Source organism: Scleropages formosus, chromosome 6, assembly GCF_900964775.1.
Source record: "Scleropages formosus chromosome 6, fSclFor1.1, whole genome shotgun sequence".
Taxonomy (NCBI): Eukaryota; Metazoa; Chordata; class Actinopteri; order Osteoglossiformes; family Osteoglossidae; genus Scleropages; species Scleropages formosus.
The window spans coordinates 23,140,799-23,158,120 of record NC_041811.1 but is presented as its reverse complement, the minus strand read 5'-3'; the positions used below and the strand labels follow the sequence as shown (position 1 = coordinate 23,158,120).

Here is a 17,322-nt window from a genome sequence, read left to right as displayed (position 1 = left end):
TGCCAATCCAAGGGCACTGTCCCTGAGGTCCATGCAACATTGCAGAGGCGTGTCAACCATGACAGCTCTGCAACATCCAGGGCCTTAAGCATTTCCGGGCGGATCTCATCCACCCCCGGTGCTTTGCCACTGTGGAGCTTACCAACTACCTCAGTGACTTCCACCAGGCAAATGGACTTTGATAGCCCAAAAGCCTCTGGCCCTGACTCCTGTAAGGGAGGCATATCACTCGGGTTTAAGAGTTCTTCAAAGTGCTCCTTCCACCTCCCGACAATGTCCTCAGAGGTCAGAGTTTCTCCACTCCTGTTAAACACAGCCTGAGCGAAACTCCTCCGACCCCTTCTGAGTTGCCGGATGGTTCTCCAGAACCTCTTTGAAGCCAACCAATAGTAGTTTTCCATAGCCTCTCCAAACTCCTCCCATGCCCACAATTTTGCTTCTGCAACCGCAGCCACTGCTGCCTTTTCCGCCTGCTGAGTCAGGAGTCCCCAGAGCCAACCAGGCCCTAAAGGCCTCCTCCTTCAGCTTGATGGCTTCCCTCAGCACTGGTATCCACCAGCGGGTTCTCGGGTTGCCGCCCTGGCTGGCACCAACAAGCTTTTGGCCACAGCTGTGCCTGGCTGCTTCCACAATGGAGATTTTGAAGAGGGTCCATTCAGACTCCATGTTCCCTACCTCCTCCGGGACATGGGAGAAGCTCTTCCAGAAGTGTGAGTTAAAATCATTCCGGACAAGGTCCTCTGACAGTCATCCCCAGCACACCCTCATTAAACGTCTGGGCCTACCGGGTCTGTCCATCAGTCTTCCCCGCCATCTGATCCAACTCACCACCAGATGGTGATCAGCTGACAGCTCAGCACCTCTCTTCACCCGAGTGTCCGGAACATGTGGCCTCAAGTCAGAAGAAACAACTACAAAGTCGATCATTGACCTTTGGCCCAAGGAGCTCTGGTATCAAGTACACTTATGAGCATCCTTGTGTTCAAACATGGTGTTTGTTATGGACAAACCATAACTAGCACAGAAGTCCAATAACATTTCACCATTCGGGTTCAGATCGGGCAGGCCGTTCTTCCCAGATTTCCCAGTCATTGCCAACGTGAGCACTGAAGTCCCCCAGTAGGACTATGGAGTCTGTAGGTAGGGCCCTGTCCAGAACCCCTCCCACCTTCTCCCAGAAGGCCGAATACTCTGAACTGCTGTTTGTGCATAAGCATACACAACAGTCAAAGTTTTCCTCTCTGCGACCCTAAGTCGCATTGAGGCGACCCTCTTGTCCACCAGGGCAAACTCCAACTGTATGGCAGCCAGCCAGGGGCTTAAGAGTACCCCCATACCCGCCTGGCCCCTCTCACCTCGTGCAACTCCTGAGTAGGAGAGGGACCACCCCCTATCGAGGAGTTTGGTTCCAGAGCTAACACTGCGAGTGGAGGTGAGCCCAACTATATCTAGTTGGTATTTCTCAACCTACCGCACCAGTTCCGGCTCCTTCCCCCCAAGTGAGGCGACATTCCACGTACCAAGAGCCAGTTTTCGTTGCAAGGGGCTGTGACGCCATGCGCCACCCCGCCCCCTTCCCGCCACCAGGTATACATAGCACCCGACCCCCATGCTGGACCTTGCAAATGGTGGGCCTACATGCCCCCCCCCACGATGCCTTTTCGGGCAGTCTCAGCTATGCTAAGTGTAAATTCATTTGCACCGTGTTCATTGATTTCTTCTGTCTTCACTGCTTCCTTGCACTAAAGGTTGAATTAATACATAAATATTCAATCATTTACATTCCATTTGTGCACATTTAAGTGTAGAATAAGTACAGGCTACGAAAGAATAGGTAGATAGCGATACAGTATTTGAGTAATCAAGTCAGGAGAATTCATCTGACAAAGGAAGGACATTTTTTTCTGGAAAATCCTTTATCAGAAGATTTTCAACATAACTACAAGTCTGCCATGCACCTGATGCTGACTGCTGAGACAAAGATATGCAACATCCACCAACAGATAGTGTAGATCCCACAATTCTTTATCGTACTTGAGCTTTTAAAAATATATTTTGTATACATAATGAATTTGTGCATAATCAATAAAACATGTAACACTGTATAATACCCTATGCTTTTGATTTACTGACCATTTTAAGTTGTGTTTACATTTTGCTATGCGCATGTCTGCAGTTTTTCACATTAGGCAGCAAAACTCAAAAAATCTTTGATAAATTTTTGTACTGTATACAGTGTTGTATACATGAAAATAGAATAATGCACACATTATAAGCTTTCATGAATTGCTGAACACTTCTTTACATTTTCTAGCCTGTGAGCGTCTTCTGCAAGGTCGCAAAAGTCCAAAAAAATTCCCATTTAATTACTGAAGACCAACTTACGAATAATCAAATTTGCTAATATGAAACTCACGAATCTGGAGGGCCGGCTGTAGTTCATTACTCCAGATTACTAGATTTAGTGCCCCAATTCAACGATAAAGTTTTTTTGCGTTCTGCACCCCGAAAATTGATGCCTATTTACGCTAAGATATCACAAAATCCCATTAAAATGAACAGTTACTTATAACAGAATATAAGGCAGTTTCCCTTCTTTAATTACTCTACAATAAAGTTTGGCTTTTTTTGGTTACTAGCTAAACTACATGTCTGTCCATACACACTTGCTCAGGTCTTCCTGAGTTCACATACATGATATCCAGTGTTTATGCATTAATTCAGCCTTTAATGCAAGTAATGACATATGTATGAAAACAATGTTAATTTGCACTCGCTGAACAAAGTGATACAGTGCCTCACAGCTCCTGGGTGCACAATTCAACATGAGTTCCACGCGGCAATATCGAACTACAATAATCCCCTGTGGATTGGAGGGGGAGACATGTTCCAAGAACCCCAGCAGATGTCTTAAACCACGGATAGTATCTAACCGTATATACAGTATATGCCATGTATTTTTTCATATACAGAAGAAGGAGGAAAACTAAGGACCAATGAGCAGGTCAAAAAGGGGGGAGGGGTTACTTGAACACAAGCACTGAGATACCGCAACAGTTGATCTGATACCCAAGACGCTACTAAGTGACTAGCGGGTGGATAACATATACAGCGAATACACTGAACAAAAGGATGATTCACTTCCCGGGCAGGACCACATGAGATTTCATGACGCTACTCAAAACAGGTCGCAATTTTTTTTTTTTTTTTTTTTTTTTAAAAAAAAAGAAAAAAAAAAGACTTATGAATTGTTTATTTCTGGAATTTTTCATTTAATATTTTCAGATCGTGGTTGATCGCGGGAAACCGAACCTGCAGATAAAGGGGGACTACCGCACATAGTTCAGGACTCGCATAACTGCATTCTAAGTAAGGACTGAAGTAGTTCTGAAGGCAAAAGATGGCCGCAATCCTTATTAGGCCCTTGAAATGAATACATTAGGTATTTATGTAACTTTGCCCACCACCTGTATGCCCTACAGACCTCCAACAGTCTAGTCCAGTAAAAACTGACTAACCAACCTTCTCCAGGCATCAAAACATGGGGAAGATGTAGGTTTCCAAGTCATATGCACTTCCCTGACCAGAGATGGAAGAATATGTACATTTATTCCAAAAGCAATACAAGTTCTGGGAAAAATATGTATGTACTGCATGTATTACTATGCACCAAAAACCTGCATCTTTTGCCCAGTACCTGCTTTTCTCTCCTTCTCACCAGTCACCTTTTGTAGTTCAGCAGGCCTAATTTTAAATCAGACCTCGTTACTCAATACTACAGACACTAAATTACAGTATAAAAAGGTTTAAAAATTGATCCTTTAATAATCAGACTACTACCACTAGCAACTACTTTGCTTCCTGACCACTGCCTTACTTCAAGCAAGTCATTTCTCTGTGCCAAGAATCTGCTGCAGGGATATCTGTTTTGGTCTTGGCAGAGAACAATCAATGCCTTCACAAAACAGCATCTGCTCCTTGTGAGTTGATACCAATGCATTTGAAACAAAATTTGCTACTTAGAATTAATTCATATGTATGAAAGCACTGAAAATAATAAACGAGACATTCCTCTAAAAATACCACAGGAACAGTCTATGCCAGATCCCTTTCATGTGCATACTGTGGCTCTCTCTATGGCTTTGTGGAATAAAGTAACAGGTACATTTTTAATGCACAAGCTGAAACATATTAGTCCTGTCATGACATAGTTGTTCTGAGAGGGGAATGTTCTGCATGTCCACTCGCTCATCCATGTCATTCCTTTATCCTGTATACACCCAAGATGTCTTCCTGTTCACACTGTGTTAAAATTCTGAAGTTACTTCAGCTAGTTATACAAGACATTGTGAAACTAAGCCAAATTCAGTGATCACATGCTGGCTGGCCAGTTTACTACTGGCTCGAAACCATAATGCAGTATTACTGAAGGATGATGAAATCTGAACACACAAAATCCATGCTTCAATTATGGGATATAAGACTGAGTAGGAGCAGCTGGAATTGTTGTGGTGAGAGCTCCTGCCTTTGGACCCAAAGGCTGCAGGTTCAAATCTCACCTCTGGCTGTAGTACCCTTGAACAAGGTACATAAATGGGTAAATAACTAAACATCTTAACATTGTAAATTGTTTTGGTGAAAAGCACCAGCTAAATGAATAGATGTAAATGAGTAAACGTCTAACTTTTCTGAGGCATTTTGGGCTTCCCAATTCCGTGCAATACTGTTACCTTGCTATAGACACACAGGAGTCCAAAAGGTCCACTCATTACTTTACATTCTACCAGCCACTGGAGAGGTGTATTCAACATTGGTTTAAGCCTCACCTCCAGATTACACTCCTCAGCATCCACCCCATTCCTTAACCTACACTTGCACATTGAGCCAACACAACAGCTAAATGACTTCACACACTACACAGACTTGAAAGAATTTTCTTCTTATCAATACCAAATGAATAACACCGCAGCAAGGGTGGAGACTGGCAGCACTTAATACAGCTGGATTTCAAGAATCAGCAATGAAATCTGACACCACAGGGAATTCAGACAATCTGCACCTCTTGCTGATTAAAAGACAAACGAAAATCCTGAACATTTGTGCATATTAGGCGTTCTCCCTGCAAATCAATGTGATGGGAATTTTTAAAATCCAGGCCAAACTTTGACATCACAACAAAAATTAGTATGCATGCTACTGGCCACCATGAGGAGCACAGCAAGATATAATAGTCAAAATATTCCTCCAACTCACAAGTCTAAGTATAGGCAGATGTCTCATTTGAGATTTTGTTTGGCTAAAAAGAGTAAAACCCCCACAAACTGATCAGTTTATGATCAGGTTTCACCATGTCAGACCAATCAAAATCCTAGACAAAGTTATGATCGCTGGTCCTCCCGCTTTGGGTGAACCTGAAACAGTACCCTCTGTGACTGTTGCCTACCCAAGTGCTCCTAACCGAATACCCCATTACATTGCATTTCCAATGATTATACAGTATCTCTATACAAAACTGCAAGTAAGTTCAGGCTCATAGCTGAACCTAGTGCAGATGTGCCGCAAGAACAATGCAGACTGTAGTCAGGCATACTGACTATCATATTAGTTAAGCCAAGCTGTCTCCGGTCATGCAAGGTGCACTTTCTTGTACATTCAGAGTAGTCACAATCCTGAAAGATGTCTGTATGACTGTATTTTCATTCTGTACAGTCCTGACCAGATTCGTTGCATCACTGTTTTATAGTACACATTCTGGTCGTTAATAAAAGTTCATTCTCCCAGGGCTGGATCACCCTGATAACACAACTGAAAAGTTCTCCAACCACCACTAAAGCACCAGCCAGATAGACACTAACACACACACACACACACACACACACACACATTTTCTGAACCGCTTGTCCCATACGGGGTCGCGGGGAACCGGAGCCTAACCCGGCAACTCAGGGCGTAAGGCCGGAGGGGGAGAGAACACACCCAGGACGGGACACCAGTCCGTCGCAATGCATCCCAAGTGGGACTCGAACCCCAGACCCACCGGACAGCAGGACCCAGTCCAACCCACTGCACCCCCCTAGACACTAACAATGGTTGGAAAATGCTTTACATTCAAATCAGTGGTGGATCAGCACCAAATTTCTCCAGGCATCTACCATATACCAGTTTCTCTACTAATTTATATAGACTTCCTTTGGTTTACTGCTTAAGTTTTCCATCTGCTAACAAAAAGCTTTGTGTTCGCCAACCATCCACCCTGTTAAGATGGGTAGTCCAATTGCAACCAAGACCCTGTGCTGGCTAAGAAGATGCCACCTGATTCTCCATGTCCCTACAGCTGTGTTTTCTGAATGACCTGAGGCATGGAAAGAAGATGCAAGTTCATTGCAACAGCACACCTGTTGTTGCTTGAATCACATGCAGCCAGCTTGTCAGAGGAACCTGCCAAGCTGCTGTGTAACAATAATTAATACTATAAGGTTCAACAAAATAAACATGTTTAAGCATGGCAGTTTTGAGCCATCACTCAGAAAGTAGAATGCTGTGCTTTAGATGGGTAGCAAATAATTCATTGCGCCCACTCCAAATAGCCTTGACAGCTCACTTTACACAACATGTGCAAAGATCTGTGCTCTTCATTTAAGTAACTTCTGCTCTGCTTATCCTAGAGACCACTGAAACAATGAACAGAGACAGCAGAAGTCAGTTATGCAGAGTGAAATATCCAATTTAAACAGATTGCCAGCTGATAATCGCATCACAACTGTGGCTGAAACTCAAAAATTAAACAGATTACTTGTGGGTTTGCAGCTACAAATAAGCCATATTGTTAACCATTATTTAATGGACATTCGTTCACAGTGACTTTCAGTATTAGAGGCTCACCTTTACAATGACATTACCCATGTATACAGCAAGGTGTTCTTAATGTTTCAATAGGGGTAAAGCATCATGGTCAAAATCTAGGGTGGTGGCTCAGCACATAGCATTCAGTTCTTGGGCTGTGGATTCCAACCTGGCTCAGTACATGGATCTTCTCCCCATGTTTACATGAGTTTCAGTCCACTGTTCAACGTCATATGTGTGCGGCAGCAATGGTGAACCACTTCCCGTACTCTCCTGCACCTTCAAAGGCAGACGACTGGTACTCAAGCTAACCGCATCTTGATGGCACGCACCCTACCCTTACCAAGAGCAAAAAAAAAGAAAAAAAAAAAAAAAAAACAGCACAAGAATGAGATCTTTTCATTCCAAGACAACAGTCCTGACCACTTAAGTCTAAGAGTGAATCTGAAACTTTGTGGTTTCGACCAATCTAACATGTTTTTGTCACTTTTTTTTTTTTTTTTTTTTAAAAACACCCACTAAATCATAGATGAGACTAATTTACTACATATTAAAATTAAATTTAGAGGGATGCAGGACTACCCTTCGAGGAAGCACGCAGAGTCCCAACTGCAGATCACACTGGTGACTGGGGCTCCTGTCCCCCCGAGTCACGGGACGAGAAAGTGCGCTCACTTCGGCGCAATCAATGACACGGGAACTTGACATGGAACACACCTATTACTAGTCCTACAACCGTAGTTGCACAAATTCTAGCAGTTAATAACAAGCATGTCAATAATTTAAAACAACATGATGCACAAATTTAGGATAAAAGCGCATTATTTGTGCAACTACGGTTGTAGGACTAGTAATAGGTGTCCCACGCATCCCCGCGGCAGCTGCGCAGGCGCTGCTAGCTGCAGGTCGCGCGAAACTTAAGGCCTGACGCAGAACGAGTGGACGCTCCAACTACACACAACCCGCAAACATTAAACTTGAAGCAGCGTGTGCTGCTGAAGCAAGCGCCGTTCCCGCACGCTCCAAAGTTCGTTGCCCTGTTATTTAGCGGAAAAAACTCACCGTTCTTTACCGCGAGTTCACTTTCCTGTCCCTGCCAAGCAACATGCTGAAACAAAACCGAAATCGAGAGTGTGACTGTGAACGCCTCTGAACTTCACTCGCTCTTCAGCTGTGTAAACCGTACACTTCTCTTCACGGTTCAGGTTTTACGGAAGTGACGTTTATTCGAGGCGACGGAAGCGTGATTGTGGCTCCAGCGCAGCGTGCGTACGTAGCAAGTGGCGCGCCGGCGTCTGCAAGCAATATATTTTAGCTTGTGGTTAGGTTGGTTGTTCTGTATTAATGTTCTTGAATTCTTCAACAACAATATGCACCTCTCACTTCGTGGTCACATCTAAAGTAAAGTTCGAAATTGTGGAAGCAGGTAGTGTGTCTTGACTTGAGTTGGGTTTCTCTCCTGTGAACGAACAAAGCCGAAGGTCTCCAGTTAGAATTACGCTCGTGCAGAGAGTTCGTCAAGGCAAGGGTTTCCCTCATGATACACAGCAATGAAACACCTTCAGCAAAAGGGCAACTAGTTGAAAGTTCCGAGCTCAACGAGCAGTGCAAATCACGTGCATGACGACGGAGCCCTCTATGGATTGTGTTTTGTTTTTTTTTTTTTTTTTTTTTGTAGTCCCAGATGTGCACTTATTTAAAGAAGCACAAGTGAGGTGTCGACTGAGTGCATCATCTCACTTCTGAAGTGTTACAACACAGCAGAGAACTAGTTTGTTAGTTCCTTAAAGACAGCTTTCTTTTACATTTATTCATTTAGCAGACGCTTTTCTTCAGCGACGTACGTCTCAGAGAATAGTGTGTGCGAGACATAGTTGCAGACCCGATTGATTCAGTCGCTCTCTCTGCAGTTAGTTTCCGCTATGAGCCAATGTTTCTAAGAGTAGCTGCATAAAACCCAGAAAACTGACGATTCCTGATCACCTTCCTTCCTACTAGTATTTTTAAAATGCATAAACATGTACGTTATAGAGTAGCTGCGTGTTTTTTTTTTCCTCTTAAAAAATAAGTCAGAAATATTCGAGGATATTAAGCGCACTTGAATAGTGAACAGACATCATCTAAAGAAAAGTTCCTCCTGTACACGAATACGGGCTGTTACTGAAACGGGCGATTTCGTCCTTCTTAGGTAGCCTACGGGCTTTACTAGCTAAGTCACTCTCCTTGGCTTTATTCAGCTATTTAATTTTTATGAATTGCTAACATACTAAATGAACAGCAATTCGTCTTTAAGGGACTGAAAACAGCAGGGCTCCCACTTTCCCACCATTAAGAAATGTTATAAAAGCACGTATTTTGAATTGCGTGACTCGCATCCAGGTGGTTTTCTGAAGAACTCACCTGCGTCAAACCGCAGCAGCGCGGGGGCCAAAAGTACTTAGTTAATTGAAGCTAAATTGATATAAATATTAAGGTATTCACCCTAAATTGCGCCGATAAAAATAACCCAGTTGTATGAACGGGTAAACAAATCTAATTTGCTTCGGTATTAACTACAGTGATGAATGTAGAATTGCTTTGGGTGCATTCTTGTTATTGGGTCTAGGGTTCGAGTCCTACTTGGGGTGCCTTGTGACGGAGTGGCGTCCCCTCCCCTCCCCTCCCCTCCCCTCCCCTCCCAGCCTTGCACCCTGTGTTGCTGGGTTAGGCTCCGGTTCGCCACGACCCCGCTCGGGACAAGCGGTTTTGGCCTGCATGTGTGCGGGGCGGCACGATGGCACCGCGAGTAACGCTGCTGTCTCACAGCGACTGGGTGGTGCAAGAGGACATAGGTTCGATCTCCGCTCAGTCGTGTGGAGTTTGCATGTTCTCCCTGTGTCTGCATGGGTCTCCTCTGGCTGCTCCAGTTTCCTCCCACAGTTCAAAGATGTGCTGTTCAGGTTCACCCATAGTGTGTGAGTGACAGAGAAAGTGTGTTCCACTGATGTATGGATGAGTGACCCATTGTAAGTAGTGTGCAGTGTAAGTCACCACGGTGAATAAGGTGTGTGGGCTGATAACACTAGAGAGTTCGCTGTAAGTTGCTTTGGAGAAAAGCATCTGCTAAATTAAATAGAAATCCTTGGTCCTGCCATGCGTCCAATAAAATAGTTTAATTAAAAGCAGAGCTGGGAACGGTTGGAATTGAGTTTTTTTGAACCTCGCAGCAGCTTTTCGTGAAGGGATGACAGGGTATAAACCACGCTAATGGAGCTGAAGGCTTGCCTGTAACTGTGTGATTATTAGGTGATTCGGTAGCATCGTATCCTGGGTGTTCCCTCACTTGTCACTATGTTTTGGGGATAGACTCCAGACCACCGGGACCCTGCACAAGTCTGTGACATACTCCATAAAAATGAAACTGTAGAGAACTACCCACATCAGTAATACTTCCAGAAAGAAACTGGTTTTTGCAAAAGGCCTCTCATCCAAGTATAACTGCACAGCTGTACCCGTATTATGTCAGTGATCACCAGAATCAGGGAAATTACTTTGTTTCTTGACAATGTGACAATTCGATTTCACATGAACCATACAATTATAATGCTCTTCACCATTTAAAAAGTTTGGATTATACACTGGTGAAAAAAGGCAGAGAAAAACAGGAAAACCATTCAGTTTTATTTGGCCTAATATCACTTACATGTGTGGTGGCTGCAAAGAAAAAGATTCTCGTGCACCTGGCCATAGTCACTCTTCCCTTTTTGAAGTTATTCCCAATAAAAATGCCCACCTTTGCATTTATTCATTTAGCTTATGCTTTTCTCCAAAGCAATTTACAAATGTTAAGGTTACAATTAGTTACAAACTTACTATTTACCCATTTATACTGCTGGATAATTTTTACTGGAGCAATTTAGGGTAAGTACCTTGCTCAAGGGTACTACAGCCAGAAGTGGGGATCAAACCTAGGTGGACCCAGAGGCAGTAGCGCTAACCCCTCTGCTACCGGCTGCCCCTTGATTCTGAAAGCACGGCTGTTACGAGTGATTAAAAAGAAGTGTATATCAGAGTACCCAGGTTATCGTCTCCCATCCCCGCTCAAAGTTTTTTTTTGTTAGGATAATGCTGATTTTTGAAAATACAAGGACAAAGGTGTTAGGAACTGTAACTGTCTTGAGTCCTTTGATATCACATTGTACATTAGTTTGGCTGCAAAATATGTTTTTAAATGCCTCTTAGACTTGCTTTGCCCAGACCGTAAGCACAGGGGTAGGATGTTGAATGAGCTCATTTTTGTATATACAGCATTGTTATAGTCTGTCTGCACTGAAACATTTAAATTGGTAAATGTATGAAGTGTAGTTCACTTTATTTTTTTGTGAATGAAATAATTGCATTTTCAAATAGAAGTACTATATGTATGGGGTGATATACACAGACAAAAGTCAGGTACCAGAGGAAAACTTCCCTTTCTCGTTCACAGGTCACTAGTGTTTTTTCTCCTTTTAAATTTTTTTTTTTTTTTTTTTAATCTTCACAAAGTACAAATTTGATATATTACATTTCAGCCACTTTATTTAAAAGTGGATTATCCCCAACTACATGAAAGAAACTGATCATATCCCACCCCACCCAATAACCTACCCACTCAATTTAAAAAAAAAAAAAAAAAAAACCTATCAGTTTCATGCTGAAAAAACCAGCAAACCACTTTTCAGATTCCTTTTTCTTGGCTCGAAAATTCAGTTGCATACAGTACTTTTTCATTACTGCCTGCGTGCATTTAAGGTTAAAATATATATTATTTCATTAAATAGTCTGCCTCCTGCACGATCTTGCATGCATCAGGGAGCTTTTTGCAAGCAGTGTAGCAGTATGAGCACCAGAAACAAGCCAAATCAACTTGTTCAGGCTGCAGGTCGGTCCCAGAACTTTCCTTGGTCCACCCTGTTAACTGGTTCCCCTTTTTGTGAGCAAATGTATCCAGAATTGCCTCTCCAGTGTGTGGTCCTTTCCCAGTTCAAAGAAGAAACGGCAGAAAAAGTCACTGAAGTTTTGTTCCCAGCTTTCGTTGTCTGTTTCTGGGGGGGAGACAAAAAAAAATTATTTCCTGATGTTCAGGTTAGCCAGATAACTGCTAAACCTCCACAGATTAACATGAACATACCTAGCTTCTGCTCGTGTTACTGTATATTCAAACCACAGGATGTTCGGAATCAAACTTGTGTCACGCACCAGAAAGAACTCAGAAATCGGCCTAGAAGGAAGTGAGAAAATTATATATGCAAATGCAAGGTATTCAACTAAATGTTTCTTCTAGGAGGGCTCAAAGAAAAATGAATGGGTAAAATATAATCCATAGTCCATACCATGCAGCTATTTTGGGAAACAGTGGTGTCAGCACTTCTTGGGTGATGAAAAACCACACAACTCCAATGATGCTCCCAGCCACACCTCCATATATCACTTGACTCCAGGAATGATAAAGCAAGTATACCCTGGAAAGAAAAAAAAAAGATCCATCATAATAAGTTTATACACACACACACACACACCACTATATTCAGAATGAGTGGTGTGTTGATTTACAAACCTTATCCGAAATTTCGGTGCAAAGGCTTATGGCTTTTCACAACCAATTCCAGAAGGAAAATTCAGTATAACTAAATTTATCCAAAGACTTTTTGCACAGTTTAGAGGCTTGTGTTTATTTTGGTCAATGCATTTGTGTAGTGGCAGTGCAAGAATAACTGAGAAACCTCCACCCTCTTCCACAACTCTGTGCATACAATAACAGTTTATTATAGTAAATTTCCTTGTTTAAGTTTTCTGCACTTTTTAGCATAGATTTTGTTGAATGTTCATTGCTACTGGTGGTAACAAAAATATCTCGTTCCTGATAGCACACTGCCTAGAAGCTCACCCATTAATGGCCTTATGAAGTATCATGCAGTGTTTTATATCACATTGAAATCATGGATTGATAGTTATATAGGAGTTTTACAGTATTTTACTAATATTTGGGAAAACTGGTTTTCAGTTTATGGATAGGCTAGGAACACAATCTCATTAAAAACAGGGAAACAAGCTTTCGGTATCTACATCATTTTTAGGAAAAGATTAATTTTGTAAACGAAGGGCTTGCTGTACTATATTCAGGATTATGTATACTGAACAAAAACCCAGTAAACAAAGATCTATGCTATTATAAGCAACTTTCTCCTTGCTACAAATGATAATAGTGTTTATTGACCTTTACCTGCTATACGACACAGACAAGGCAACACCCAGCAAGAAGATGGACAGTACATGTCTCCACAATAATTCCACACACCTGGCATTGTTTGTTTGATGCATTCTGCAATATAAAAACCAAAAAAGCTTAAAGAACAATGTTCACTTTAGTACATTTTCATTTCTCTGAAATGATGCATTATATATTAAATTTAAAAGGCCACATTTTACAAAACTATGAAAAAGTCTGACCTTAAATAAAGAAAAAGAAAAAAGTATACAACAAAAAACCAGATGAACTGGGAGTGGCTGGAAGGCATTCCATACTCTGTATTTAGGGTGGCATGAGCTCCTGTTGGGTAGAAAGAAATGCACAAATAAGTAAATACAGAAGGAATATCAATTACGAAACAGACCCAGATGTGTGATGACAGACCTGGTGTTTGGATAACCATTGCACGAAGGGGAATTCACCATCATGTTCCCTGAACTTTTCTAACGTTCTAGCATGCTAAAAGAAACTGTGGGGGTGCACCAAACAGGCAACAATGCTCAGGTGTCCTATGCCATTCCAGCGTTGCTTCGTTTATATTAAGGGACCCAATATGTGCCATCATCACAAGCCAGCATTTGTTACAGGTAAGATCCATGGACTTGCACAGTTTCTTCCCAGAAAGATGAGATTAGCATCCCTCCCAGGATGTACTCTGCCAAGCTTAGCATGGTATGCCTCCACGATATGGATGACCGTGACCCAGCCTAGGAGCCACAGTTAGACTTAGTAGAGTGTGAATAAGTAAGCGAGATCTTCCAAACTTCTCACAAATTCTGCACAATTCGAGATATATCCCCCAGCCTCTGATCAATAAGCTATTTTTGACAGCTTGGACTACCATTGGTTTACAACCAAAAAATACCAACTAATCTAAATGCAACCATGACAATGCCAGCAGGGTTATGGTTTCAAACAGAATCACGATGGCACATATGGCACCCAACTACCATTCCACATTCAACATGTGATGTCGTCACTGATTGTGAAGTCTATTTTAGTGGGGGGAAAAAAATCTGTGGAGACGTCAATGAATTCCTTGACCAGCAAGCAGTTATGCAAAGACCCTCATACCTTCACAGGGCCGTGGCTCTCTCAGGATATACTTTAACAGCCAGTTTACTGCCTCATTCAGTATGAGTCCCCCAAAGAAAGAAATCTGAAAAGATATACACACAGCAAGTTACACAATAGCTTTGTACCACATCAGAGTACATGAATGTAACATCTGTAGCATCATTCAACACAATTTCAAGAAAAGTATAGTGTATCTACTTCATGGTACCCAAGGGAGATAAACATTTTCTCTGGTAAACATGTGCTGTAAAATAGTTAAAATTCTAGAAAAAACATTGTTCATTGTTAATGAGTTAAAATTTAAATATAATCACAATCACCACTGTTAATCACACAACAGTAGTAGGAAATGTGAAAAGTCTGCAGGGGAATGAAAAAAATCTGAGATAAAATACAATGTTTTATGATATTCCACTGGAAAATTTAACAGGATATTGGTTATTAGCCAAAAAATGTGTAACAGGCTAATGGTTTTGACTAACATTTCAGATGCTTCCATGTGTGGACAAATTTAGTCAAAATGGTCTTCTAAACACTAGACGTTAAACTTTAGCGAATCAGTTATAATCGCGCAAGGTAATGTTTCTAAATGTAAGGAAGAAAGAACAATTTTAAAATCCATTTCCATTTTGTGGTATCTTGGATGTATTAATTACTCACTGTATGCAGCTCACGCTTGAACACGATGAGGGTGACAAAACCCACGAGAATGGCAATAGGAAGGAGGCTGGTGTAGGCCAACACCTCTCCTGTTAGGTCACCTGGAAAAAAGAAAAAAAATCATACACAGGTTAGTTTGCATCCACATCTACGCCTGGATAATAGCATCTAAGGCGACTCCACAGCATCTTCACTGTATCCGAACAGGTGCTTAACAGATTAGTGACAAATCGCACAAATTATTTACAATAACTTGTGTGCGAGCACACTTTAAAAACAACTTTGAGTTGTTTCAGTTAGATTCCCCCCCCCCCAAAAAAAAAAAAAAAGTTTAGCACTGGTGCCTTATGCAATGATTCTGGCTTTAAATTCCCACTCCTTCTGTTGCATCCTTGATCAAAGCACTTCCCCTGAAATAAGAGTAAAAATGTCCAGCTGCACCCAACCAAGTATAATCAGCTTTGCAATGATTATTTTATCCAACAGCGTACATTCCGCTGAGTGAACAAAGCAACTTACAATCACAATGTTAAATTTAAAACACCTTATTTACTCAATTTTACTACAAAAGACCCCAGGGTGATGATACAACAGGAGGCTGGATTCGAACCGGGCTCCTCGGAGCGCAAGGCGGCGGCAGCGACCCCGTGATTCACACATCATCATCCAGATGGGTCCGTAACAAAAGAAACCACAACCGTAATGTAAACTAAAGCATTTTAACACCCCAAAAAAAAAAAAAAGTCATCTTCAATCAACCCAAACTACTCAGTGAATTCCGACAAACACGTTCAGTAACAGAATCCCCAGACAGACAAGAGACAGGCCCAGTGGAAGTGCTACATGCCATGATGTTGTTCTCATACACAACAAGCCTTAGGCCATAGGAGCACAAACAGTAGGATTTAAAGAGTAATTCCAACCCCTGCTGCTGTCCGCTCTGTGTGTGTGTCCTTTTATATATCTGTATAATACATCCTATCATTATAACCACCGACAGTTTCTCAGTCAGTGAAGGAGTCCACTCTCCACTTTCCTCCGCGCACAGACAACTTTTCCAATTTGTGTTTTTTTTTAAGTGGACTTCGGCAGTTCCGCATGTCTGCCAACCGCTTAGCTGCCTGCAGTTCAACTGCGAGAACAGGCGAAAATAAACTCTTCGTTTGTATCTTTTTATTTTTCTTGTTATACAAGCAGATATTATCAGGGAGCTACGTGATGTCACCGCTCCCAACTTGTACTGGTTTAGCTGGTTCAGGAGCGTAAACCCGAAGAATATCTCTATCTAGCGTCTACGTCTGGACAGCACGCTACCTACGTAGGAAACTAACGAGCGCTCCACGCGCGCACACACACTCATGCGTTCCTCTGGCGTTCAGCTAATGCCCGTTTCACGCAAACAATCCTCCGCAAACGCTGCCGAGCCCATGTTCTGCGTGTGTAATGTCGGCAGACCGCGCATGCGGAGCAGGCCCACCATTTGGCAGGAGACGTTACGTCCCCTGCGGGGCAACGCATCCACTCTGTGCCGCGGCTCACTATTTGGCAGTTACCTTCGGCCGAGTCCATTCAGCATGAGAGAGGAAAAAAAATAAATCAAAGCGCTCTAGGAACGAGCACAGCCACGAACACAGCGGCAACCTGACGAGTGTAAACATAAAATGAAGAGTCATAAATTAACGTACCTGCTGCATACTCAACATGAGTAAGGGATATCGACCGCCATCGAGGCGGTACCGAGCACTGCTCCTCCGACGCCATCTTACCCGGACACCGGCCACTACGGATGGACAAATCAGAATGTAACGCCCAGGTCGCGTGAGCCAATCAGCAAGCGCAGCTCCTTGTACGAGAACTGACCATTCAGAGAGAAGAACCTCACAAAGAGGGGCACGGACAGACGCGCGATTATAATAATGCTTATTTATCGTGCAGAGTCCATTGATTTCTTCTGCTGGGACGCCAAAAGTACAGCACGTTACAGTAGCCGGTGATGGCCCATCAAAGAAAATTAATTAATTTAAACAAGGCAATGCTGTATTTCCTTTCCTTCTGAGCAATCACCAGTAATACCATTAATAAAACTTGGATTTGTAGTAATTTATTTAAACAAGTACAATTAATACATAGGTAAGCACCAAAGAGCTGAAAAAAACCTGAAATACCATATTTAATAAAAAAAAAAAAAATTGACATGTGAATTCTTGCTTTATTCATACAGCTATTGCACGGGATGGTAATGACAGATAGATGAGATACCTTTGGACTACCTGACTCTGGAGAAGAAGATGAATATTTTATTCATTATTAAAATTTCCTGTTGTTTTAAAATATGTGCTTTCTATTATACAACATTTTTTGTGTACTAAAGCCTGAATTTTGCACTTAACGTGTATCACACTGTGTAGTATATTATTTCACTCTGGTATGAATTTTTCATTTCAGACAGAAATGCTGAATGTCTAAAAATGTGA

The 17,322-nt window shown here is 42.1% G+C and overlaps 2 protein-coding genes across 3 annotated transcripts in view; both read right to left on the bottom strand.

The window, feature by feature from the left end:
* setx (senataxin) overlaps positions 1-8,043 on the bottom strand; it is a 31,838-nt gene extending 23,795 nt beyond the window's left edge. The window contains exon 1 of one of the 2 annotated variants that reach the window (XM_018752563.2): positions 7,906-8,043. The gene's annotated coding sequence lies outside the window, so the exon portion shown is untranslated. Of the gene's footprint in view, positions 1-7,012; positions 7,076-7,905 lie in introns of those variants that run through there. The other variant, XM_018752571.2, reaches the window with a different exon arrangement.
* Positions 8,044-10,760: 2,717 nt separating this feature from the next.
* Positions 10,761-16,621, bottom strand: dolpp1 (dolichyldiphosphatase 1). Its single transcript, XM_018750558.2, has 8 exons — positions 16,534-16,621; positions 14,849-14,949; positions 14,186-14,270; positions 13,312-13,411; positions 13,085-13,183; positions 12,195-12,323; positions 11,993-12,082; positions 10,761-11,906 (listed from the first exon to the last, which is right to left on the bottom strand). The coding sequence occupies exons 1-8, from the start codon at positions 16,607-16,609 to the stop codon at positions 11,870-11,872; spliced, it is 717 nt and encodes a 238-aa protein (XP_018606074.1). The 5' UTR covers positions 16,610-16,621; the 3' UTR covers positions 10,761-11,869.
* Positions 16,622-17,322: the final 701 nt, after the last annotated feature.

Bases quoted from the DNA above. Each gene is read 5' to 3' on its own strand.
- dolpp1 (XM_018750558.2), bottom strand. From the start codon at position 16,609: ATGGCGTCGGAGGAGCAGTGCTCGGTACCGCCTCGATGGCGGTCGATA. The intron at 13,412-14,185 runs GTATGAGGGTCT...TCTACCCAACAG, and splicing joins AGAGCCACGGCCCTGTGAAG to GAGCTCATGCCACCCTAAAT. The intron at 13,184-13,311 runs GTCAGACTTTTT...TTTATATTGCAG, and splicing joins TTTCTTTTTCTTTATTTAAG to AATGCATCAAACAAACAATG.